Source organism: Meleagris gallopavo, chromosome 2 (genome assembly GCF_000146605.3).
Source record: "Meleagris gallopavo isolate NT-WF06-2002-E0010 breed Aviagen turkey brand Nicholas breeding stock chromosome 2, Turkey_5.1, whole genome shotgun sequence".
Classification (NCBI taxonomy): domain Eukaryota; kingdom Metazoa; phylum Chordata; class Aves; order Galliformes; family Phasianidae; genus Meleagris; species Meleagris gallopavo.
Genome location: NC_015012.2, coordinates 7,012,872 through 7,037,588, shown reverse-complemented (window position 1 = coordinate 7,037,588; position 24,717 = coordinate 7,012,872). Strand labels below are relative to the sequence as shown.

The 24,717-nt window shown below is 40.6% G+C and overlaps 1 protein-coding gene across 1 annotated transcript; it reads left to right on the top strand.

Moving 5' to 3' along the window:
* The first annotated feature begins 4,425 nt into the window (after positions 1-4,425).
* Positions 4,426-21,746, top strand: ACTR2 (actin related protein 2). The gene is made up of 8 exons (XM_031552300.1): positions 4,426-4,536; positions 9,994-10,209; positions 13,817-13,889; positions 15,100-15,236; positions 15,975-16,124; positions 16,791-16,936; positions 17,351-17,483; positions 18,679-21,746. Exons 2-8 carry the CDS (start codon positions 10,000-10,002, stop codon positions 18,847-18,849), a joined length of 1,020 nt encoding a protein of 339 aa, XP_031408160.1. The 5' UTR covers positions 4,426-4,536; positions 9,994-9,999; the 3' UTR covers positions 18,850-21,746.
* Positions 21,747-24,717: the final 2,971 nt, after the last annotated feature.

Genomic DNA, 24,717 nt, shown 5'->3' with positions numbered 1-24,717 from the left:
TGAGCGCCCACGGCGGGAGCTGGTCGTCCGCTCGGTAGCGTGGAGGCAGGAAGTGGCAGAGATAGCATCGCGGACCATCGGGAGGGGCTGCGGTTGTCCTGTGTGCCTCCCCGAAGTAATGATAGGTATACGGATGTGTTTATTTATTTATTTTTTTAAGCGTTTAGAAGGTAGAAAAAAACCAAATGTTTAAAGGCTAGGATGGAGTAGCTGAGACAAAGGATGGCGTTGTTAGGGATTCGGCCTCCTGAATTGCAGAGCGTGCTGTCAGCACTGCAGGTGATGAGAGCGGGCATCTGACAGCGCTGTGCTGACGGTCCCGGTGCCTTCTCCTGGAGGAAAGAAGGCTGCGGGGTGACCTCATTGCAGCCTTTCAGTGCCTAAAGGGAGCCTACAAACAGGAGGGGAATCAACTCTTTGAAAGGGTAGATAACTGCAGGACAAGGGGGAACGGTTTGAAGTTGAGGGAGTGAAGATTTAGGTTGGATGTCAGGGGGAAATTCTTTACAGAGAGAGTGGTGAGGTGCTGGAACAGCTGTCCAGAGAGGCTGTGGATGCCCCGTGCATGGAGGTGTTTAAGGCCAGGTTGGATGGGGCCCTGGGCAGCCTGGTGTAGTATTAAATGGGGAGGCTGGTGGTCCTGCGTGTGGCAGGGGGTTGGAGATTCGTGATCCTTGAGGTCCCTTCCAACCCTGGCCATTCTGTGATTCTCCTGTTTTCCCCCTTCTAAGGAAAATGAATAGGGCTGAGGGTCCGCTGGCACTTCCCACAGTACTGTTTAGAAAAAGAAAGCATTTCCCCATTTTCTCCCTTCAGTGCTGCCCTTCTGGTGGCAGTGCAGCAGCGAGCTGTACGGGCTTGGCTGGAGCTGGTGACACCAGCACTGCACTGCTGGGTATAAGTAACAGGGTGAGGTGCCTTTGTGCTGCTGTTAGGGGCCCGGAGGAGGGGCCAGCATCACTTCAGCTTCTGTTGGTTTAGGTTGCGTTTGCCTCCAAGCAGAACAGTGCATGTCTGCTGGTACCTTGCCTGCAGGGACAGCTCTGTGCAAGAACGAGGTATCAGGACATGACTGTTAAATCAGTCAGCTGGGAATATTTAGGTCAATTTAGGATAATTAAACTGGAATAAAGGTTTGTTCTTCAGAACAGTGTTTGAAACCTCAGCTGGGATTGAATATGTCAAAATAGCCCTACTTTGTCAAAATGGTATTTTTCATGCTATTTTCATGTGTGACAAAGAGGACCTGGTTTATGTCAAGGATTTCTGACACTCTGTGATATGTCATAATTAATGTGTGAAATTAAGTCTCTAGTCCGGTGCCAGAAGTATTATGTAAAAATAGAGACTAGAAAAACTCAGATGCAGCTTTAACTTTAAACTTGAATTTACTGCTCTCGTTGTGCTGAAATACAACCTTAATGTAGCTTGCTGCTTTGAGGAAGAGGTGACTAGGAGGAAGTTCTTGCAACATGTAGTGCAGAATAGAGTCGGGCAATGGTGTCTTGACAGGGAGAGTGATAGAGGTGGATGTTCTGTTATAGGACAAGCAAAAAGTAACTGAGTGGCCTGTAGTATTTCTCTGATAGTATTTAGGGTTTTTGTTTGAGAATCGCATCAACTGAAGGAATCAAACACAGCCCCCTGATAAGAATATGACTGTGTTCATTTTAAAGCCTGTCACGTGATGTCTGTGAGCTTCCTCATTCTTTGGTTTGAAAGAACACTTATACGTTCAAGTTCTTGCTGCTTGATGACTCAGTAGGAAGTGAAAGAGTCCGTGCAAACCACAGTGCAATGGAGAAGAAACTATATATGGTAAAATGGTCATGCTGACAGGCAAAGCAAGTAGCTGCTCTTAAAGCATTTTGAATGTATAGCAGACACTTGCATAAATGACTGGTGGTGAACTTTGTCTTCCTTGCCAAGATGTGTATAAATACATCGGGTGTTGATTTTAATGTTTGAGCCTTGGTGTACACTGAGTGCTGCACTGAAATCATTTGCTAATTGTTCCAAGGGCTGCACAGAGGAGGGATGCAGAGCAATAAGCACGCTGTACTTCAGTTTTAACAGAGGGCTTCACATCAGGGTGGAAAGGACACCACGAGTATTTGGCTCCAGAAGATGATTATATTCCATACTGGTTTATAATGTGCAATCAAATGTTTTGTAAGATCTTTTGTAAGAGAGGGATGAGCATCGTATGTTTCTTCTTCAAAAAATCCAAGACAGTTCAGGATTTGTTACGTGGATACGTGTTTGTTGCTAAGGTGCATTTATCTGTTATCAGCTGTCTCTTGGTAGTTTGATCAAGTGTCCTTCAGCCTTAGTACAGGACATGACATCATCTCCATCCTACCCACCAGCTGAGAGCTCACTGTGGTGGTGGAGAGGATGCTACCCTGAGAACACTCAGCATCTCCCACCAGGGGATGCTGGCTACAGAGCTGCTTTCAGTACTCACTAATGATTAGGGAGGGAAGACTTAGGTTGGATGTCAGGGGGAAGTTCTTTACTGAGAGAGTGGTGAGATGCTGGAACAGCTGCCCAGAGAGGTTGTGGATGCCCTGTCTATGGAGGCGTTCAAGGCCAGGTTGGATGGGGCCCTGGGCAGCCTGGTGTAGTATTAAATGGGGAGGTTGGTGGCCCTGCATGTGACAGGGGGTTGGAGATTCGTGATCCTTGAGGTCCCTTCCAACCCTGGCCATTCTGTGATTCTGTAATGATTCATGTGGCCTGGGGAAACAAGATGGATTTGAAGGGGAGAAAGAGTCAGAATGAAAATGTGCCCCTTCTGTTTGATTAACCACGTAGAGCTGACCAGAGTTTGTAAAAATGCCACTCGTACAGATTCTTGGTTCTAAACCTGAAAGAGAGAGCTGGAGTTAGTCTGTGCAAAATAAAATGAGTGAGATTGAGGGAGGAGACAGTGAATGGCTAAGCTATCAGGTTTGTGAATTGCCAGTATCCTACTGTTGTGCAATGTCCCAGCAAGGTGTGTCAAGGCCTTAGGGCTTAACATAGGGACAGACTGAAAGTTACAATTACAAATGACAGGGTAAGAACTTAGAATAGTATCCTTGTAACTCAGCATTTTGTAGTTCAGTTTTATTGTATGCCAGAATGTTGAAGCAGTAAACTTGTGTAGTGCTTTGCAAGCAGTCATTTGTTAAAAGGCAAAGTTTTTTTTTAAGAAGCTATAAAGCTTTATTTACACTCTGCTCAGACCTTCAGAATGTCTCGAATGTTTCCTGTGGTGTAAAACATTTGGAAAGCCTTGTGGCACGTCCAGGTAGCGTGATCCAAAAATGTGGCTCTTTGCTTTTCATAGCAGCAGTGCATTCTTGAATACACAGATAAGATCTGTGCAACTCCCCTGTACTCTTTGTGCTAATGTCAGTAAGTAGTTGCCTTTATGAGAACACAGATTGCAACAGAATGAGTGAAATGAATGTTATATGTAATGTAAGTCTGCTGGCTTTCAGAACAGCTCTGCCTTTGTAGAGAGCAAATTCTGAGTCAGGGAAAGAAATGAGGGGCACAAAAAGCTAGGAATTCTCTCTCCATTCCTATTAGCCCAAATTTAACTGGAATGTTTCTTGCACCTTTCCATAATTAGCTTGAAGCATTCCTCACAGATGAATAGTGTAGAGCAACAGAAAGTGACTTTTCATGTTAGAGTTGCACATCATCACAGACGGGTTTTTTTTGTGCTCAGTTAATCCTTAATGCTTTCTTAGCACATATGCTGGATCTTTGGAGCTTGCACTGTAAAACTTCCCTTTGTATGCATTTGAGGAACAAACACTTTCAGAACGTCCTGTTTGATGTGAGCTACCACTAGCTGGGACTTCACTTGTGTCCTCTATGTTTTGCTGCAAGCTCATTGCTTTTTTTCCTTAAAATCTGTCCTAAAAATGTTAAACTCTTGAGAAATCAATTTGAACTGTACAAAGCATCACAGAGAATCCCTTTTCCATAGCATTTTAACACCCGACTTCACAAAGGCTTTGTGTTTTCTGACATATCATTTGCTTTGCTGATCCTTGTGTTAATTGGGAAGGCAAATTCATTGGCTACTTATGAGGGGATTCGTTACAAAATGGTGAGTTTGTTTGCTGGAGAACTTCTCATAGGGTGGCAGGAAATTCAGGTTTGAACACTGCACTCTTTTATACCTCTCAGTGCACTTGGTCATTTTCGTACCGCTTCTTCACAATCTGACAGTCTGTTTTAGAAAACATTCTGAAAGGTACCTTAATTCAGTGTTGTATGTCTACCTATCTGATATGTGTAAAAGTAATGTGAAAGCACGAATCTTGTAAGACTCATGCTCTTAAACCTGGTGTTTTACTCCCATACAGGTGATTATTAGTAAAAGAAAGTAATAAGTGCTCTAATAAAATCATTTCTTCTTTTCAGTTTGTGAAATGTGGCTATGCAGGCTCCAATTTTCCGGAGCACATATTTCCAGCTTTGGTTGGAAGACCTATTATAAGATCAACCGCTAAAGTGGGAAACATTGAAATCAAGGTAATTCTTTTCATTCTTCTCTAACAGATAAATAATATTTAGGGCGTCCTTCGACATACGCAGTGTTTGCAAATGCTTGTTTCTGTATTCTTCTTTATGTCATTTCTGTATCTCTTGATTAATTTCCATGCTGGATTTTACCCTGTCACGTACTACAAAGAAATCAAGAGGGTGGTCTAAAGCTCCACAGAAGCCTTCTGCTACAATTGAGGAGACAGCAGATAGAGCTCAAGTAGCTGTGGGCAAAAGGGGACTTGAAATGCTAATATGTAAGCGCTGTCAACATTAGAAGGCAGAAATTGAACAGCAGTGGTTGATATTTATCACCGAGCTGTACTTTAAGATTATGAGACAATGCAGAAGAGGTCTGAAAATTCGAGGTCTTTCTGTACTCTTTGCTTTCTGATCACAGTTTATCGTCTGTGACATTGCATGAGATGTTTTAGCTTGGTTGTGTTTGCGTTTCATTTTTTATGTTGGTGGTGTTTTCTTTTTATTGCGGATAGATGTATGATACTGGACCATCAGTTAGAGAGTGAGAGGCTGTATTTGTACTGCTACTTAGCATGTTATTCTGGGGATGGGGTGCTGGGGGGAACCACTGATCCCAAATCTTCTTCAGAAGTCTTGTGGGGACTATCGTTTCTCACTTTCTTTTGTACTTACAGAGCAATGCTTCAGTTGTTAGTAATTGCTTCTGCATTTGAGGCTCTAGTAAATGTCTTGGCCCTGCTGCGGTCACAGCCTCTTGTCTTGCTTCTAGCCACACATTCTCACTTTGTGCTGGCCCTAATGTGCTGCAGTAGTGTGCTGAGCCACTTTAGAGAGCAGATCCAGCTGAAAAAGTGGAATTTCTTTGTCAAGTAAATTTTGACCGCCTCTTAACGCAATTGTGAAAGCTACTTTGAGGGCAAGGCAGAAGGAGGAACTTGAGAGAGAAGCAGAAGTGCGTGCAGAACTGTAGAAACCCTCGTTTCAGCCAGTGAAGGGCAAGTAGAGCCTCACATGTACAGGCTTTCAATGTTTCTTTCCCTCTTGCTTCTGAGTAGTAGTGTAGTAAAAGGGGAAAATACGCACATCTGTGCAGCCTTGTTCCTTATTCTCAGACTCCTAGGAGTGACAAGGAGAACTTAATTTATCAGACTAACCCTGCCCGTGAGAGGGAATTGGAACTAGATGGTCTTGACAATCCCTTCCAGCCCAAGCATTCTGTGATCCTACGATTCTGACTTCTGCTGCCCCCTGTGAGAAGTCAGTACTGTCAGCAGAAGGCAGTACTAGGAAGTCAAGAGGATGAAAGCATCTTTCTCTGGCAGGACTTGGGCAGGAGCGTTTCTTTGGGTGTCTGCTTTAACTCAGTGTAAAAATTTCTTCAAGCAGGTCCTGGTAAAGTAGTAAAGTTTTATGAAAGTTATAAAGTGATTAACAAGTCATAAAGACCAAGAAAAAATTCTCTGGCATTAAATCATATTGATGAAGTCGTGTTTTCTTTCCAGCTGATCTGATATAGCCTGTCCTGCCAGTTCTGGTGTCATGATTACCTAATAACTTAGTTTAATATCCTTCCAGATGTCAGTGTTGAACTAAAAGGATGGGAAGTACAAGCAAGTAATTGTTATGAGAGAGATGCAAAAGACCCCCAAAATTATAATTTTGTTTTTATTGCCCCTCTTATGCCAAAGCGTGGATTATGTGTGTCTATTTTAGAGAGTGTAAATTGTGTCCTGATTTCTTCCTAGCTGTTTTAGAACATCTGCCTATAATAGCTTCCTACTTTAAGAAAACATTGTAGCAAGAAATCTATGCCACAGATGCTTTGAATATCGCTGTGGGATAATGCAGTGGGTTGACTTGTTAGGTGCGTGTGCCATTTTCCTTTGTGAGATGCTTGTAACTGGAATGTATTTCAGCAGTTGAGTTTTATGCCAAAATTTAACTTTGTCCATTCACTACAGGTTCTTATGTTGTAAGCTTAAAACTGGGTAAGGGAAGTGGCCAGAAGATTATCACTTTAATTTTTGAAAAATATTCAGACAAGCTGTCATTCCTGTGCAGTTCTGAAACTCAGAGTTGATCAGAACAGTGTTTATCATCCATCTACTGAGTTACCAATGTGAAGTTGCTTTGTCCTTGTTTTCTTTCTGGACTCTCATTTCACAGTGAGGTGAATTAATTCCCATTTTTTTTTTTTGCTTACTACCATAAAAGCATTTAAGCACAGTGAAACAGATAGCCCCAAGAAAGCTAGGAGAAGAGTGTGGTCACCTTCCTTGTGCATCTGCTGCTGGCTCTGGAATGATTGTGGAACTACAGCCTCAGTAGTTGGGGGTGCATCATTTTCTTGTACCTACAGTCCCCGGTTCAGGACATAAACACAAAATTCAGGTATCACTGGTATTATTTTGCTTCAATTTGTAGCCTCAGAAGTTGGAGACCAAACATGTGGATACCACTTTCGCAGTCTTCACCATTCGCTGATCTTTGAAGCAAGTCTGGGAGTGAATAACCTTAGGAAGCAGGATCATTGTGCATCTTTGACCAATTAAGACAGGATTTTAGGACATTTGAGACTTGGGGAGCCATAGTCCATGTCTTACAGTTGTACTCAGTTTCTGCCAAAGGTAGCGTGGTGCTGGACTTTCTCTGCATTTGAAGTGAGGAAGGGGGCTGAGCTTTGACCAGTCTTTTTGGTACTGCCTGTGCTAAAGCAGCTGCCACAAATTGTGAATGCTTTCCCTCTTGACACAATTCATACAGTGGGTAGATTTGCCTTCATAGTGCTGATAGTTACCTTTATGGCTTTTGATAATTTACATGTAGATTTAATTGAAGGAGGAAGAATCTCACTGGTCCTGAAAATGACCTTAGTATAATTTCAGACAGCATTTGTATGTTTGCACTTCAGGATGCTTCCCAGCTGCTTTAATTCTTCTATCTTCCTACATCCATGGCTTGCTATTGTGAAGAACTTTGCTTCCATGATATCTGAACAATTAAGTCTCGTTATAGATGAATATTTTTATGTTATTGTTTTGAATTCTTGAGTATTTAAACATAGCATTAGCCAGAGCTAGCTGTAGTCGAACCCTTTCTGCAGAATCTCGTCTAGTTCAGATGAGCACGTTGCTCAGGTAAAATTCCAGTGTTACAGAATAGTTATGCACAGAATCCTGCTAGAAAGGAACAGATTTTGTTTGCAACATGAGGTGCACAAACACGACGTGCCAGTGACTTGTTGCAGTAGCTTCAAATAGAAACATTTAAGCTAAAATCCCAAGGATGTTAGCTTGGTCCTAACTGTACTAACCTGGATATTTTCCAGCTGTGTGTGCATCTCTTTTCAGCTTATTTCTACTATGTACTTAAAATAATTGGAGAATTTCATTTAGGCTTTTTCTGACTTTCTTGCTTCTACCTTTTCTTCACCTTTCTTGACCGGTTGAAGTAGAATAACAAAAAAATGGTAAGTGAGGTACCTCATGCTGCTTGTTTAGTGTTTATGCTTGGTGAGACCTAAAGCTCTTCTGCTGTTTTTTGTTATTCGTTGTTCTGTCTTGCCTTACATTTTGCCTTGGAATACTTACTTACTTTGGTTGTTTTTCATTGCTTTGGTTTACTAGCAACTAACTGACGAGAATATTTTATGTATTGTGTTTAACTATGAGATGATCTGTGGTTTTGCAAGGTGCAAGAATAACACTTCAAGACCAACGTGAGCTCAGTATCTCCAACAGTAGAAATTACGTAAAGTTACAGACCGAGGGCTTGAAAAAAGTTTCAATTTCCAGTTAGACAAATATTATTGAATCCCAGAGTGATGGAAACATTGAATGTCACGACAGTGATGCCGTATGCACTGCCCTCCTTCACCCAACGTGCATGTTGTTTGTTTGTGTGCCCTGGAGAACAATGAATGGTTTTGCCCTTCAGCTTTGTTTTGTTAACAGGACGCAGAAGTTTGGTGTGACTTGATTGTGTGTTTGAATACTGGCTTTTCCTGGGCCATGTCCTGTCCAGGAGTACAAAGCCTCCAAGAGCAGCACACAATGAAACACTGCTGATTCCTCTCACCGCTGGGGTTTCTGATGGCGTAATGTGGGGGGGGGGGGGAGAGTTCTTGTAGTATGCTTCCATAGTATGCTTCCACTGAAGTACCTTTGATTTAAAAGGGTAGAGCTTTGACTTCTGTCTTCTGTACAGTCAGGGTAATGGAGGTGTGATCTACTGCACAAGGGAAAGCAAATGGAGCGCTCTGTCAGGGAGAAGGGCTGGGAGAGGAACAGATTATTTTGAACAGTTTTCAATAAACTTCCTTTTTTCGCTGGCAGCTCTTTAGGTTGCTTCTGAAATGGGCTTTTATGGACTTGATGCTGCATTTCTTTGTGTGTGTCTTTTTTTACCCCTTGCATTGAGTAGTAAATTGAATAACCTTCACTTTAAAAGTTTTCTGCACCGTGGTAACTGCTGGCATGTTTTTGTGTGGAGCAGGCAATTTTCTGCAGTGAAATGAAGGCTATGTAGAGTGAAAGCAGTGCTGTAAGTAGTGCTTTAGAAGCATGTTCTTAGAGGCTAGATGTGAGCAGATCAGTTAGGGCTTCTTTAGGAAAATGAGAGAGACAGCAGGGAACAAACACAATGTTGTATTGTGCATACTTCCTCTGGGAAGTACGTGGGAAAGGAGAAGATAGAGTGCTACTAATTTGAATGTGCAATGTTTGCATAACTGCATAACTACCTTTAAGAAACAGATTGCTTAATTAATTGGGAAATGACTGTACAAACTGCATTCGTTGGTTGTGTTTGTCTAAGAATGCATTGCCATGGCTTTTGACTTGGGACTTTCAGCATGGAACAGACCAGGGTATGTTTTACATTTAGGTGTCTCTCCTCTTCACAGCCTACTGGCACAGACAACGTGTAAACCACTGTTTCTTTTAATGTATAGAGCGGAACTTCTAATCACTTATTTGCTATTGCTACTGTTCTGCTTGCTCATGGGCCACTCAATATTCCTTTTCTGGCATCATGCAGTGTGCAGGGAAAATATTCTGCAGCCCACCTACTATCCTTACATGCTGTTTTGCATCTCAGTCTTTTGAACTCTGATGACAAAATTTTGGAGGTGTAAGTGGAGAAACATCTACACTTACAGAAGTCTTGGCAGTTACCTAGTGTTAGTGGGGCTTGTTGGTGTGTTTGGGGTTAACTGGAAAATGGAATTAAAGTTCATTTTGGAGAAGGTTTGGGATGGATAACAGCCCAATTTAAATACTACATGGAATATATTCGACTTGTCTCCTAAGTTCCTGAAAGCAATTCTGAAATGTGGGCTTTGTTTAAAAACACAGATGTTTTTAAAAACACAGGGGCTAGCACAGCTTGCTGTCACTGTTCAAGGATTTTGTTCTTTAGAAGACTTTGCAACAACTGACATACTTCTACGTTAACATTTTACAGGATCTCATGGTTGGAGATGAAGCAAGTGAATTACGTTCAATGCTGGAAGTTAATTATCCAATGGAGAATGGCATCGTTCGGAACTGGGATGATATGAAGCACCTCTGGGATTACACATTTGGACCAGAGAAACTTAATATTGACACAAAAAATTGTAAAATACTGCTTACAGAGCCTCCTATGAACCCAACTAAAAACAGAGAGAAGATTGTGGAGGTATGTCCCTCTAGTAGGAACTAAGATGTGCTGTTGTTGAAGTATGGATAAAAAATTTGAATTTGCTTGGAATACACAGAAGCTGCCTGAGGCAAGGCAGTTCTCCTACCTTCTGAGCAAAATGTGTCATCAGCCATGGTTATAAAAGCTGCTGTGGTCAAATTCAAACAGTCCCTCTATCCAAAAGTTATAAGCAGACTGAGTGTCTCAAGGCACGTCACCAACAAAACAGTCAGAAATGCATATTTTTCTTCAGGTATCTAAGATATTTTGATTACCAGGCATGGGATGAATGTTAATTAATTTAAATGACTTGAACTTCTGTAAGCCAGTAATGTTTCTGAAGAGACTGAGGCTTGAACAAGATGATGCTTACAAGATGGAGGAGCGTTGTTGGGAGTAGCTGAGACAAAAGTGTGATGACAACCAATTCACTCATCTTTGATTAATGCTAGGGATTGTCAATGAAAGCCTTTTTAGAAAGAAAGCTGGGTTCTTGGATCCTGTGCTGCCCTGGACAACCTAAGCTACCTCTGAATTCAGTTGGTTAGAGAATATGAACTTACTTTTATCACGACCTACAGCTTTCCTTTAAAGCCATTAGTTGTCACAGCTATAGTAATGCTTTCTGCGATCTGACCACGGGTGTCTTTGCAATAATGTTTTCTTTCAGTGCCTTGCTAAATAAATGCAAGGTGGAAAAGGATTAATCAAACTGTACAATTTTTTTGTGTTTTTAAATTGAAAATTTTCTAGCATGTATAGACGTTAGTGGCCCATTATCTAAGTGTGGTGTAACTCAACATGAGCAGTGTTTTCTGTTGTGTATCAGTCAGCTGTGCTGTGATGGACACAGTGACCTATGCTGGGTTGCCTCCATGTAGTAGGAATGGCTGAATTTCCTGTTGAGGCTGCTTTGCTTTTCAGCTGTCTACAATGGTGTACTTGTTTCTGTTTTCCTGCTAAGTGCAACAGGCTGGGTTTTAGTTATTCTGGTACTGAGTAATTTTATCCCATAAATTGAGAAGCCTCCTATAGCTTCAGAAGTCTGAGGAAACATTTGTATTGCCCCATGTGCTTTTTAAAACCACTCCAGAGACTGTGGATACTTAACCACGATTCAGAGGATTAAGGAGAACCAGAATCCATTTTCATAAACTCAGACTTGAGCTGAACAGGACTTCACTGTTTCTATTAATATTCTTAATGGATCATAGCATTACGAGGACTAGGAATATTTAATTTTTAACTGCAGCCTATTTACACTTGTCTGTCCTCCACTTTTGATGCATACTCTTCTTTTTCGGGGAGGCTAGACCAGAATGAAGCAGGGAATCGAATTAACATTTTCCTAAAGCCTGTAGTAGATGTCTCTATATTTTGTGATGCATTGCAGTAATAGTATTTCAAAGAAAAAGCTTAGTCACTTGGACCCTATCAAGGTGGTAGATAATTACTTGTGCTGTACTTCATTCTACTTCCAGTGGTTCTCTTTCCTCACTACGTTTCTCCATCAAACACAGCTACACAGAAACAGCAGTTCACATGACATGTACATTGTAACATAGATGCTTTTAAAGTGCTGTTTCTTTTGTAGCATGCACAAGACACAGATTGCTATTCAATTTAAGGTAATGTTTGCTGCTTGTCTCCAGTTGCTTGCTGCATTCTCATTCTGAAATACCCCTAGGAGCAGCTTGACTTTCATGGCATGTCATGTAGTGTTAGAGATACACTCTAACACAGTCACTTCTGCCAGTTCCAGTCTAGTTTTCTTTGTCTCTATCCCAATTCTTAGTTCTTCCTCCCTAGACCCGATTAGAACATTGCTAGCTAATCCAAAAGCAGCTGTCACGAGAAGGGAATTCTGCTCTGTGTTTACATCTTAGGTTTTTTAATATGTTCATCCTGTGACGAGGCGTTTCTGTACTCAAAGAGAACAGACCTAGATGGCTTGAAAGAAAGAACAGCAAACCCCAGATCTCTGCATATGAGCTTCAGCAGATTTTTGCAGTTCAGGTGGGGGGTTGTAAAAACCCAAAGCAAGCCATTTTCATGACAAGGTGCTTTGCAGTCACTCCTTCTACGTTCCTCTCACTTCTGTCATACTGTATGCTCACTGCAGATGTTCCTAGAAAGGGAGCATCTGTCTTCCCAAGGATTTTGCTATGCGCTCAATATAGCTATGAAATAATTAACTTGACTTTGCAAGGATCAGAATTTTGATGTGGAACAGCCATTTTAAAAATGTGCTCTTCTAACAGAGGAGGGTCCTTAAATAGTTCAGAATTTTGAAATTGTCAGGCATCAGTATTTTTTTTCCTTTAAGATATTTAAGATCTTTAAGATATCTTTTACTTGAACTGTGGGAGTGCTTAGAATTTAGTCAGTTTCTAATCCTGGAAGTGGCAGAAGTGCTTGGGAGGCTGTAGAAGAGCAAAAACAGAACTTTGTGCTGGAATGATCAGAGTTCATCATTTTTTCATGGTAAAGCATTTGGAGGAGGAAGCTGCTGTGCATTACTTGTTTACTTGGCCTTCTTTGTGTTTATAGAAAGGACAAGATCCTATAAACTGGACATCCTTTAATTTTAAACCATTTCTTCACTGCAGCTAGTTTCAGTGCTTAGGGGAGCCTAGTCTATGAGATGGGCAATTCCTTTCATGTTTTAATAAGAGCTGCTCTGCAAACCTGCATTGTTTTTTTTTCACCCAGAGGGTGGTGATGCACTGGAACAGGTTGCCCAAGGAGGTTGTGGATGCCCCATCCCTGGAGGCATTCAAGGCCAGGCTGGATGTGGCTCTGGGCAGCCTGGTCTGCTGGTTGGCGACCCTGCACACAGCAGGGGGTTGAAACCAGATGATCATTGTGGTCCTTTTCAACCCGGGCCATTCTGTGATTCTGTACTCCATGCTTGTTCTGCAAGTAGTAACTGAGTCGTTCTAGATGTACTCCTTCCCTTGTAGTGAGGTTTCCACTGAAGCTAGTTCTAGAAGTTTGTCATCTCTTGCATTTCAAAGAAAGGAAGAAGGCCCAGAGAACAGTCTGTGACACTGCGCTGATTCTAGACCAGTATGAGTATGTGTTTGTTTGCTCCATCTTTGACAATCTCTGGTTGTGGAAAGATGGTGACCCTGATATGAAGAAAAAAAATCTGAGCCTCATTAGAATTAGAACATACAGCTCTAACAAATGTTTAGTTCCCAAGTCACATTTAAATAATGAAGTAGCTGGCTGGCCTGCAAGTACGTGCCTCCCACTCAATAGGCACTTTAGAAAATGGCTTGGTAAAATGGCAGGAATTGGCATATAGGTTTCTTGAAAGTATTCACTTTTTGTTGCTGAGTGGACGTGAAATGTTTGAAGTCCTTGAGATGATTCGTCTCACATGAGTGGACAGGTAAGATATAAAACTGACAGTGCTAATCGCTGCCATAAAGCAAGCAGGTTTTTAATGTTTGCATACAACATTTGTAATGAAATTTCTTGGAAAGTGTTTTTGATCAGTGAAAATACAGAATTACATAAGGACTGTTTTCAAACGTTTATGACACTTCCTTTAAGGATGAGCCTTACTTGGACATTAATTTTTGCCTTCATCTTACAGGTTATGTTTGAGACATACCAGTTTTCTGGAGTGTACGTAGCCATTCAGGCTGTCCTTACTTTGTATGCTCAAGGTAGGCAAAGATAACTTAAAATATGTTTAATTCATGTGCTGCTAAGGCAGAGCTCTAATATAGTATTAATGAGGCTTGGGTCTACTTCAGTACTGCTGTAAGCAAGCTCAATTCTGTTTTAAAGGTTTGCTTTTCATTTTTGGGAATTATGGATTTTGCTATCTTTGTGTGCACGTTTAGCAGACCTACTTGTAAAACCCAGTTTATCAAAACTCATTGTTTCAAGATGCAGTTCATTTTAGCCTTCAGCATCTTTCCAGGCCTGAATGTCATGCTCTTGGCTTTCTGAAAGATTTATCACTACAAATGAATTTCAAGCAGCTGATTAGGTGACTTAGCACTGTTCTCAGTTCAGGAACATGTTGATTCTTCTGCTGTATATAAACAAGAATAAATAACTGCCAGCTTAAGAAGAAAATTACAGATTCACCGAATTCAATAGAAATTCTGCTGTTGGCTGCCATCCATCAATGATCTGGGATTCAAGCACATGGGTTCTAATAACGTGACCTTTTACATCTGTTTACTGGTGGCTTGGTGTTCTTAACCATTGTGTGGCAGGAAATTAAAATATCCTTACTTGTTAGCATGTCATCATAGCTTCTGTGCCCAAGAGCAAAAGTTCAAGGGAGGGACTGCTATGCAAGTCACTAAAAGCAGCTGAACCCAAACCACTCTTGCAGGCCTGGTTTTTTAGTTTTATTTGCTGATCGCTCTTTCTTTTTTTTCCTTTATCACTGTTTTTTGTTTGGTTCATTACAAGTCTATGTCTGAAAAATACACAGTCTTACGTTTACAATTACAGCAGAATTTATTTTACTGCGTAGTGCTCAGTTCCTCTGAACAACAAAACATAAAACAACTTGGAGCAGTCTGCTGTTGAAGAACAGATATTTTCTACCCTATGAAGGGAAGATGTCAAAACACTGGAAAAAAGCGCAAATGGTAGCACCTAGGCAAGAGGAAGGATAATCCATTTTTAACACGTGTCTATACAAGTATTTTCACTGTGAAAATCTTATGTTTAAAATCTAGGTGAATGGAAAGAACTGAATTTTAAGTTTTGCTTCCTTTTCCCAAAAGGATGATGACCGTTACAGTGTTCTTTTAGGATACCAACGAGGTTATGATTACAATGATAAAACTGTTCTGCTCTATTTATGGAGGTGCTAATAACAGTTGTACTTCCTCCTCTGTTTCATTCTTTTAGGTCTGTTGACTGGTGTTGTTGTGGACTCTGGAGATGGTGTAACTCATATTTGCCCAGTTTATGAAGGTTTCTCTCTCCCTCATCTCACCAGACGGTTAGATATTGCCGGGAGGGATATCACCAGGTACCTCATTAAGGTGAGCTGGAAAGAGCCTTTAAGGCTGAGGCTGATGGCAATGGCACACTGGTTCAAGTTAAAATCCCTTGGTAGAAAGAAACTTTATTGTTTGTATGTTAATTACAGAAAGAACACCAGTATTCTTTGTATTGCATCAGCCTCTGTGTGTTACGTTTCCTCATCTGATAGCATTGATATTATTCAGACTTCACTCACTTTTCTAGTAGCAGTCTAAGAAGGGAACAGACTTCATTCTGTATTTGGGAAGAAGAATCTCAAATTTGGCTTTCTTGATATGTAAAATAAAAACAAGACTGTATTCTAACATCTTTTTTAGTGTGGAAAATAATGTAATTATTCTTACCTGGTTATTAAATAAGGCTGTTTTATAGATTATTTGCTTTTAAAAATATGTAAACCTTAGGATTTTTTAATCCAGAATATTGCTTAACTGGAATATTGTGCTGTTCTGAAGCGAAGTCCTAAATATGAGGATTATTTCAGTTATCTTTCACTTCTGTAGCAATTGCACTGGAAGTTCTTGGGAAAATTTCCTACTTACAGTGATGTTGTATCTGTTTTTTGTTTTTTTTTCCTTTTTCTGATAATAATGGATACGGTTACAGATTTGACTTAATACTGAATTTGCAGTTAGAAAAGCCAGGCAAACTTGAAGACTTTTTGACTGTGCACGCTGGAGGCAAGGAGATCTGTGCTGTTTCTCACATTTATAGCTTATCTAATCTGTTCACTGTAGCTCCTCTTACTGCGAGGGTATGCTTTCAACCACTCTGCTGATTTCGAGACTGTTCGCATGATCAAGGAGAAGCTGTGCTATGTGGGATACAACATTGAACAGGAGCAGAAACTGGCATTAGAGACCACAGTACTAGTTGAGTCGTACACGGTGAGTGTTTTGAGACAGATTTTCTTGACCTAAATGTATTAGGTCTAAAATCAGGTAGCATTTAGCTTTGATTCCTTGTGAGTTTTTCTTGGCAGTAGCTCACTTCCCAGACATAAAAGTCTGTAGAATCACATTACTTGGTCCTGGGAAAACTTGAAAAGCTGATTTTGGGGATATCTTTAAAGCTTTGTGCTGACTTCTGTAGCTGTAGATGCTTGAAATTTGAATATTACAACACAAAAACTTGTAGAGAAAGTGGACTTACGCTAGTGTGTCAGATTGTTTCAGCTTCATCCCTCTTAGCTGTGATACATCTGAGACAGGTAACTGGTAAGAAGGGAGGTAAACTTGCTCTTTGGAGACTTGCTGCAATGGTACATGAGAGAAAAGGAGGTTCAGAATAGCATTTTTTGTTGCTGCAAGTTCATCTTTAAAAGCAAGGCAGCATTTGGTACTTCAGTATCAGCGTATCTGGTCCTTGATCTCTGTAAGTAAATCACATAGCGATTGAAGAATCGTCTTTCAGTAGTACTGACTTCTTGCAGTGGTGACAATAAGCAACAATTTCCTGCTTTAAAACACTAAGTAACAATGTAAGTCATTTCCTCCTGTTTTCTGTATCTAAGTGGCTAAAAGCAGCTTGCTGAATGGCTTTCTCTTCACTAGCTCCCAGATGGCAGGATTATCAAAGTCGGTGGAGAACGGTTTGAGGCACCAGAGGCACTTTTCCAGCCTCACTTAATCAATGTGGAGGGGGTTGGTGTGGCTGAACTGCTGTTCAACACCATCCAGGCTGCTGACATTGATACCAGGTAAGAGCACACTTACTCCTGCACTCTGACAGTGAATTGTGACCGGGACTGCTTTCCAAGAAAATAACATCTTTTGTGCACAGTTGTGTGAAGATATATACTGGAACTAGGGGTCAGTCTCAGATGACTTTTTGAAGCTTAATGCATTATCTGAAAACATTACTATTTTGTATGAATAAGCAAGGATTAAATCTTGGAATTGTGGGGTTTCTTTTGTGTTCCTTCCTTTTTAATTGCTGCTTTCTTGGACATCCAGAGAAGTGTGAGCAAGTGTGCCAAACTTGGGCAGAGGTTGTTTTTGTGTTTGTGTGATGGCAGTTTTGTAGATCTGTATTTACTTGCCTGTATGTACAGGTACCTACTTGTCCTATCAGAAACCCTGTAGCACACTAAAAAGATTGTTCTTTTGGTTAGGTCTGAATTCTATAAGCACATTGTGTTGTCTGGAGGGTCCACTATGTACCCTGGGCTGCCTTCACGACTGGAGCGAGAACTTAAACAGCTCTACCTGGAACGAGTTCTGAAAGGAGATGTGGAAAAACTCTCGGTAAGTTCTGAGTCACTGCTGTATTTGTGTGGGGCGGAGGTTTATCCTGAATCCCCACTAGAGGGAACCAAGTAGTCAGAAATGACAAGCTGTGGATCACCCTCCACACAGCTTGAAAAGCTTGGTGCATCCGGTTCTTCACAGTCTTGTGCTGGCTTTTGCAGTAAAGCTGCCTTTCTGGTCATGCTAATAGAAAGTCATTCTTGAAGTCCTGGGTTAGTTTGAGCATAAAATGTACACTAACATTTAACTGCACAACTCTAATATGGAATGAAGGATGCTAGTGAGTTTTTGTGCTTTAGAAAGTCATCACTGAGCAAAAATTATTCCTGTCTTTGAAAGCTTGGGCTCATGCTATGCGTTGTAGATGAAATGCTCAAAAGTTTAAGGCTAGAGTTCACACGTCTTCAAGTGGAATAATTTTCCTTGCTCACCTGCAGACAAAAGCCAAACAGATGATGGAGGTAGCATTGCCTTCTATCTAGTAAGAATGCCATGTGCTTTTCAAAAAGGAGATATTTATGGAAGAAATTTCTCAGAGTGAAGTTTCTAACGTTGAACTGAATTGAACTTCCTCAGCTTTGAATACAGTATTCTCTGAAGATCTCTTACAGCTATTTAGAATGACTCAGTTGCACAGAATAGAATCACAGAATCGCACGTAGCTTTGACTGTGCTCATTTTTGCTCTTGCAGTTGGAGCTTGGGCATCAAATAATTAAGAATATTCATTAGATAAGCTGGCCTAAATTGTATAAATTTAGAATCTGTTCCATCTGCCCTCCTCAAATCTGGTATAATTCTAAAACACTTTGTGATCTGGTAAACTCCTGATAATTTTAGCCATCAAAGCTTAGCAAGTATTCAACTCTTCTTCCGTGTTCATAAAATGCAAAAATACAATCTTTAATTTTCTGTTCTGACTTCGGGGCTTTTTGTGGATACGTGGAAGGTATAATTTTGGGGACGTGTCAATAGCCCTCTCTAATTTCCAGTGCAAAGTAGTTATTTTACTTCGGTTGTGTGAGCTTCCAGCTCACACAAAGTGCCCTGTGCTGGCATTGCATTTTGGTTGTGTTTCTCACCCTAATCAACTTGTTCTTTCATTGTTGGAGTAGAAAGCACAATTCTGTTTGAGTAGGCTTTGTTTTGAGAATCCTAGTAGCCGTTTTGTTGTATTTTTTTTTTTTCCTTAGAAATTTAAGATCCGAATTGAAGACCCACCTCGCCGAAAGCACATGGTGTTTTTGGGCGGCGCAGTTCTAGCAGACATCATGAAAGACAAAGACAACTTCTGGATGACCCGACAAGAATACCAAGAAAAGGGAGTGCGTGTGCTGGAGAAGCTTGGTGTGACTGTTCGATAAATCCCAAAGCTTGTTCCCATCACGTCTAAAGCTTTTTTTTCTTTCATTGCCAATCTCTGAACTCACTCAGCTACATGCTATGGAAAGGCCTGTCTGTGGCCTTTGACCCAAAGGTCAGGTTTTGTTCTGGTTTCTTGGGGTAGCTTTTGTTAAATGTTTCTTAATGTGGCTAAATTTGACTATTAAATTTGACCACTTCCCCGCAAACAAAACAGAGCAAGAGCAGCCTGTCTACTTCATTGTTCCTTCCCAGTAGGCAATTGGGTAATTCTGGTAGGCTTTTTCTTCTGGGTTTATTGCTGTAGTACTGCTAGCTTTTGTCTCTAGTTCACAAGGGGTTGTGTGCCTTTTTTAGCATAAGAAAACCTTTAAACGGGAGCTTTTACTATTGGGTCATTGTGGTGGTTATCTTTGCATCTTTTTGCCTCTCTCTACATTAAGACTTTCTTTTTTTTTTTCTTTCCTGAAATAAGGAATTTTGATTAAGCATAGTTAGAAACTAGTTTAACTAGCTGGAATGGCTTTAACACACTGTGTCGATGTAATGTGGTTCTGTATGCCCTGCTGCCTGAGGCCGTTTATCAGAATCCTCAGAGGTGGTGGGGCTTCCATACAGTATTTCAGTTGCCACAAACCAGGAAACACCGGATATTCTGGCAAAAGTAAATTTGTGGCCTTAGATGTCTTTTTATTTTGGAGGGAGGAGACAGGTTTGAGCTGTGTTGCTTTTCTGTTAAGGGACAGCTGGAGGTCAGTCTGACCAAAAATGCCTCTTTTTGTAGCTACGTTTTGGTACCGTGTTATCTCAGCATAGGGAGCAAGAATGTTACGTTAGCTGTTCTGTAACTGTTGAGAAACTTACTTAGATGTGCTGAGAGAGGAGCCTCTGAACTTCTAAAGAGATTTAATACTTTCAGAAATGCTTGTGAAAACTGTAATTAAAGACATTAAAACTCCCCAAACTAAGTTTTAAAATGTTTTAAGTGCTTGTATGTACATCAGAAGCACTTGTATTAAACTTTACAAGTATTTTAACCTAGTGCCAAGTAATTATTGCAAATGAATATTTCAGTGCCCACTGTTTATCGCAGCAAGCAGATGTTTATAAACAACCACTGGCAGTAGGTTATAAAGAATGACCTGTGTTTGTTCTAGTTGAAAATAGCATTGGAAGAGGAGATGTTGGTTGGTAAATATCCGCAACTCATTTTGACCAGTCTTGATTTTTTTTGGATACTTTAGGTGGGATGGGGAAGGAAGTGAAAAACAATGACAAAAATGCTGTTTCCAGAAAGTACATTAAAGCTGAGTTGTACTGAAAACTAGAAGTTGTCACTAGTAATTATCAGCCATCTTCTCCGAGTAGAGTTGCCTGTATTTTCTTTCCCGCTAGCTGACTGGTAACTATCAGCACTATAAAATCTGCCTTACACAAAGCATAGCAAAAACTGCTCGCATATGGATGCCAGTTAGATTTAGTTCTACTTTGCTTTTCACGGAAATATTATCTCACTTCTTACTTAGTTTTCCAAGCCTACCATAACATTTAAACGTGAGGAAGTTTAAGATCTGCTTTTGACTTCCAAACCTTGGAATGTACGAGATGTGCTTTCATATACTTGCCATTTGTCTACATCTTTACATTAATAATTGACCCCAGGAACGGGGAAATATTAAACTCCCTTGGATTCTTAAAAGTTGCTTTCTTTCTAAATCAAGCAGACCAGTTTTGGCCAAGAGAGCCAAACAGGCAGAGGCCGTGTCTGCGTTTCTTAAACAACAGGACAGATGCTATAGTATTGCTAGTAATGACCATTTAATTATAGGTGGGTGGGGTTTTTTGCAGCTATATTTACTCTTAACTTGAACAATATGAATTTACAGGCATGCCGGTCATGCCTCGGTGCATGCACTTATGCAGTTACTAGATTTTTGGGGACATGAATGTAAGGGGTATTCTGAATTCCTCTAGTCTTCTGAACATTTAATACACAAGATTTAAAAATGCTGTGCGCTTGCTTTAGAGCTATGGTTTCTCATGTGACTGTCTCTGGGCTTTCTGGACAGCTTTGAGAATCGTGTAAATAAACCAAAGAATGACTTAAAAAACCTTTTTTTTGAATGACAATCTGCCACGTGATCAATTGTACAAATCCAGATCTTGACCTGAACCCCTTTTCTAAACCACATTCTCCCCTCTTCATTGACTTTGGTTAGGTATGTGCCTATCTTGAATAAAAGTTTAGGAATTTGGCCCTTTCACAAGAGAACTTCACAGCACCATTAGAAAGAAATGTCAGTTGATTATGCAGTATCTTAGGATTTCATGGAAACATGTATTTATTGGGGGAGGTGGGGGGGAGGGGAGAAAAAGCATATTAAATTACAGCTATCCTGAATTCAGAAGAATGAATCCGACGTCCACAGACTGAATGGGACGTTCCAGTTGTGCTCAGTGTGGTTCTCTGTGTGTTAGCACACACGAGTGTGTGGTTGTTCTCTTGTTCTCTCAGCTGACAGCTTCACTATTGAAGCACTATATGAAAGTAATCTGGTTTTAATGTTGTTTTTTTTGGTTTTTTTTTTGGTTTTTTTTTTAAGTACCAAGTAACTTTGGTTGTATTTGCAACATGCTTCAGCTCCTATAAAATTAGACTAGAAGATGCTGCATCAGTTGTAAGTTTTTTGGGACTATCCCACTTTTAATGTTAAGCTGCTTCAAACCCCTCCCCCAGTGTTCTAGGATGTTAACCTATGTAACACAAATGGCTTTTTTATACAGCTCTGAACAGCATGTTAACACGCAGCACTGGTTGAGACCATGAATGGAAATAAACATCTATTTAAAATGACAGGTCTTTTCAATATAAAAATAAAATCAGATTTTTTTCAAAGTAGATGACGTTTGCTTTGTTTCCTTTGGGAAATCACAGTTTTGTCAGGTTTTTTTCTAACATAACTTTCATCATGAAACTATCACAAGCTGCTTATGCTGAGGAAATCTGATGTGACAGAATAGCACGATCCCTATTGATTGCTGTCACAGAGTGAAAAGAGCACCCCATCTCCACTCCCTAGCCAAGATTTCCTTCCTTCCATCCTAGTTTGTTTAAATTAATATATATATATGTGTGTGTATATATATGTAGCCTTGGAGAAGAATCTTGCCTAGTTCAAGCTCTATGCTTGATTGATTTCAATGACCCTGGCTATGCGTGGTAGCCACATAATGGCATTCTGCTGTGGAAAAAATTCATTTATCTGGCTTCGTAGCAAGCTCATTCAGCTTCTTCATCCTAGCACATTGTATGTGCTGTTCTGTATGGATATTCCCAGGCATTATGTCTCCAGCAGACAATGACTTTGGTTTTCTTACAGTAGCCCAAAGTGTAGTTTGGCTCTGGATGAATCTGTCTCAAGGAGGAGGCCAACTATGTGCCATCTCAGATACAGGCTGTAGATTGGATTTCAATAGATGGGGTAAAAAGATCCCCCTCTAATCTTAATTTCATCACTGTATTTGTAGGTGGGGGGGAAAGGCAGGCTTTGCCTCTGTGCAGTGCTGATAATCTATGCTCCCCGTTCTCCCTGCCTTGGCTTGGTTTGCCTGACATGGCTTTTGCTCAGCCAGTGTTTGCTTGTCAACTTTTTCAGTAGTGACTTCTTCCCTACAGATACTTCATCCATTTGCCACAAACAAGCTTCATTAGCTGTTTCATTATGGTGAAAAATGCAGGTTAGTTTTCTTTTATTTTAATCCAAATATATCTCTTCCTGTGTTCTTAGCAAGCAGGAGAATTGTAAAGAAAACAATAGTTTCAAATCTTTTCAGCAAGTATTAAAATCTGAACTGAAAATTTGCTTTATTTCTGCCACATGCAGAAATAATTGCTTTGGTTTGTTTTTTAATAAGTTTATGTGCTGTCCTGTTGGGATAAGTCACTGTCACTTTGCCATCATAGAACTCAAGGAAAAAGAAAAGCAACTTTTTTGAGTAGGTGCTACTGTAGCCTCTTACCTCTGCTGCATTACAGTATTAAGATAAGCTTTAAATAACATCCCTCAGGCAGGCAGCTTACCTTTCTGTAACCTGTTGTTGCATCCTGTTGTCCCAACTAAGTGCACAAACCAAGGTTGCAGTGCACATCTGCATGTCCCCAACAGCTGGAGCAGGGCTCCTTGCCTGCCTTGTGCCACGTGCAGGGGTCTGCTTTGGTGTGTCTGGTGCAAGGAGAAGCTCAGGGAGGAGAGGAAGTGTAGGACTTTGCTTCTGTATTTTAAGGTTGTTTTGAAAGCAGTTCCTTAATTTTAAAGTTGAGGGAAACGTTTTCTATTCTAGGTGACAAAGAAAGCATATTATGCATCTCTAACAGATTTTGGATGATGCTGAGGGGCATCTTCCAACTGCACAACTTGTGCTCCTTCCCATAACTTTAAAAAAAAAAACAAAAAACAAATCTTTTCACAAAGCCGAGGAACAGTAATTAAATTGTAGCTGCAGGAATAATGATAGATACGGGCCTCTTGCCTACACCTTTTCATCACCGCACCCATCTCCCATCTGGTTTTTGTTTGCCCTAAAGCTTAAGTGGTTTCAGGATCCTCTTGCATGCATGTTTTTACTGTGTGCCCATTTTAAATCTCTCCAAGTATTTTAATGAATTAATTAATTGACAGTTACTGACCTCAACACAAGTACATCCTGTAAGTCCTGACTTGCATCAGGCATTTTTCTTAGCAGAGCAGCCCTTTTGGGGGCTGTTCCAAATCTAAACTTTACTGTTGTCCAATAAATTCCCATTCTGAATCACTCAGTGTAAACTTGATGTTGGCTTTCCTGCCAAAGCACAAAGGACAAGGGTGGCATTAAAGACGTGAGAAGCGAGATTCTGGGAAATGCCCAGCCACTCAGCTTCCTTGGAATATTCCATTTTTGTCTTTTCCCATTGTACTGTATGTCAGTGCTACTTCAAACTACCCTTTGGCAAGTCTTGTAAAAACCGAAGGGATTTATGCAAGCACCTGTAATGCTGGTAGATAGTTCTCTGTAAGAAAATCTTGTAAAAGGGGAGGGAGGGGCTAGGGCTTCCTATAGCATTACTGGGTGATAGCCTGGAGCTGTAACTGGAATAACCCATGAAACATCCTCAGTGATGGAACCTGTGTACCATATGAGAACAAAATGTTGTCTGATCATTACCCATTATCTAATTATACAAGAACTTACAGCCCTGGAGGATGAAAAACTAATTAAATTGTTACGACTTTTTAAAAGATAGCAAAGAAGTGAGGAATATTTGTTTTTTTGGTTCCTGCTCCACTGCTCGTGTTCCTTAAGAATTGAATGAGGCAGCTTGGTGGGGATATAGTGCTCTGCGTACTGATTCTCTTAATGCTGCAGGAGGTTGTAGAGGCAAGGAACTTTCTTTTAGGAGTGGACTGTTAACTCAAAAACAACTTAGCTTTGGAGTTGCAACTCTGCAGTAAGGAGGATTCACTGATTCACTGTCTCAGCTTATCCATGAAAGCAGCTGATGCTGAACATTGCTTACCTTCAGTGCAATAAGGATGATCATTTACAACTGAGGATTTGCTTGTGCAGAATTTTAAATAGAGTATGTCTAGAGTACTTGATCCTTTGGTGTGGACAGAACGTGGTGGGAGAAGGCTTTGGTTTTTACCCTGCACTGGGGCTTGCAGTTGTTACCTGGGAAAAGAGCTGCCTGTCAAAAAAGCAGTGGAATTTTCTGCATTGTTTCAGGTCCTGCAGCTTTTGTACCGGTGAGTAGGACCTCTGTAAAGACCTCAACCTGAATGCTGCAGCGTTTAGCACCTTACACTCTAATTTCACTTTCCAAACAGTAGTGA

Bases quoted from the DNA above. Each gene is read 5' to 3' on its own strand.
- ACTR2 (XM_031552300.1), top strand. From the start codon at position 10,000: ATGGTTGGAGATGAAGCAAGTGAATTACGTTCAATGCTGGAAGTTAAT. The intron at 15,237-15,974 runs GTGAGCTGGAAA...TGTTCACTGTAG, and splicing joins TCACCAGGTACCTCATTAAG to CTCCTCTTACTGCGAGGGTA. The intron at 17,484-18,678 runs GTAAGTTCTGAG...TTTTTTCCTTAG, and splicing joins GAGATGTGGAAAAACTCTCG to AAATTTAAGATCCGAATTGA.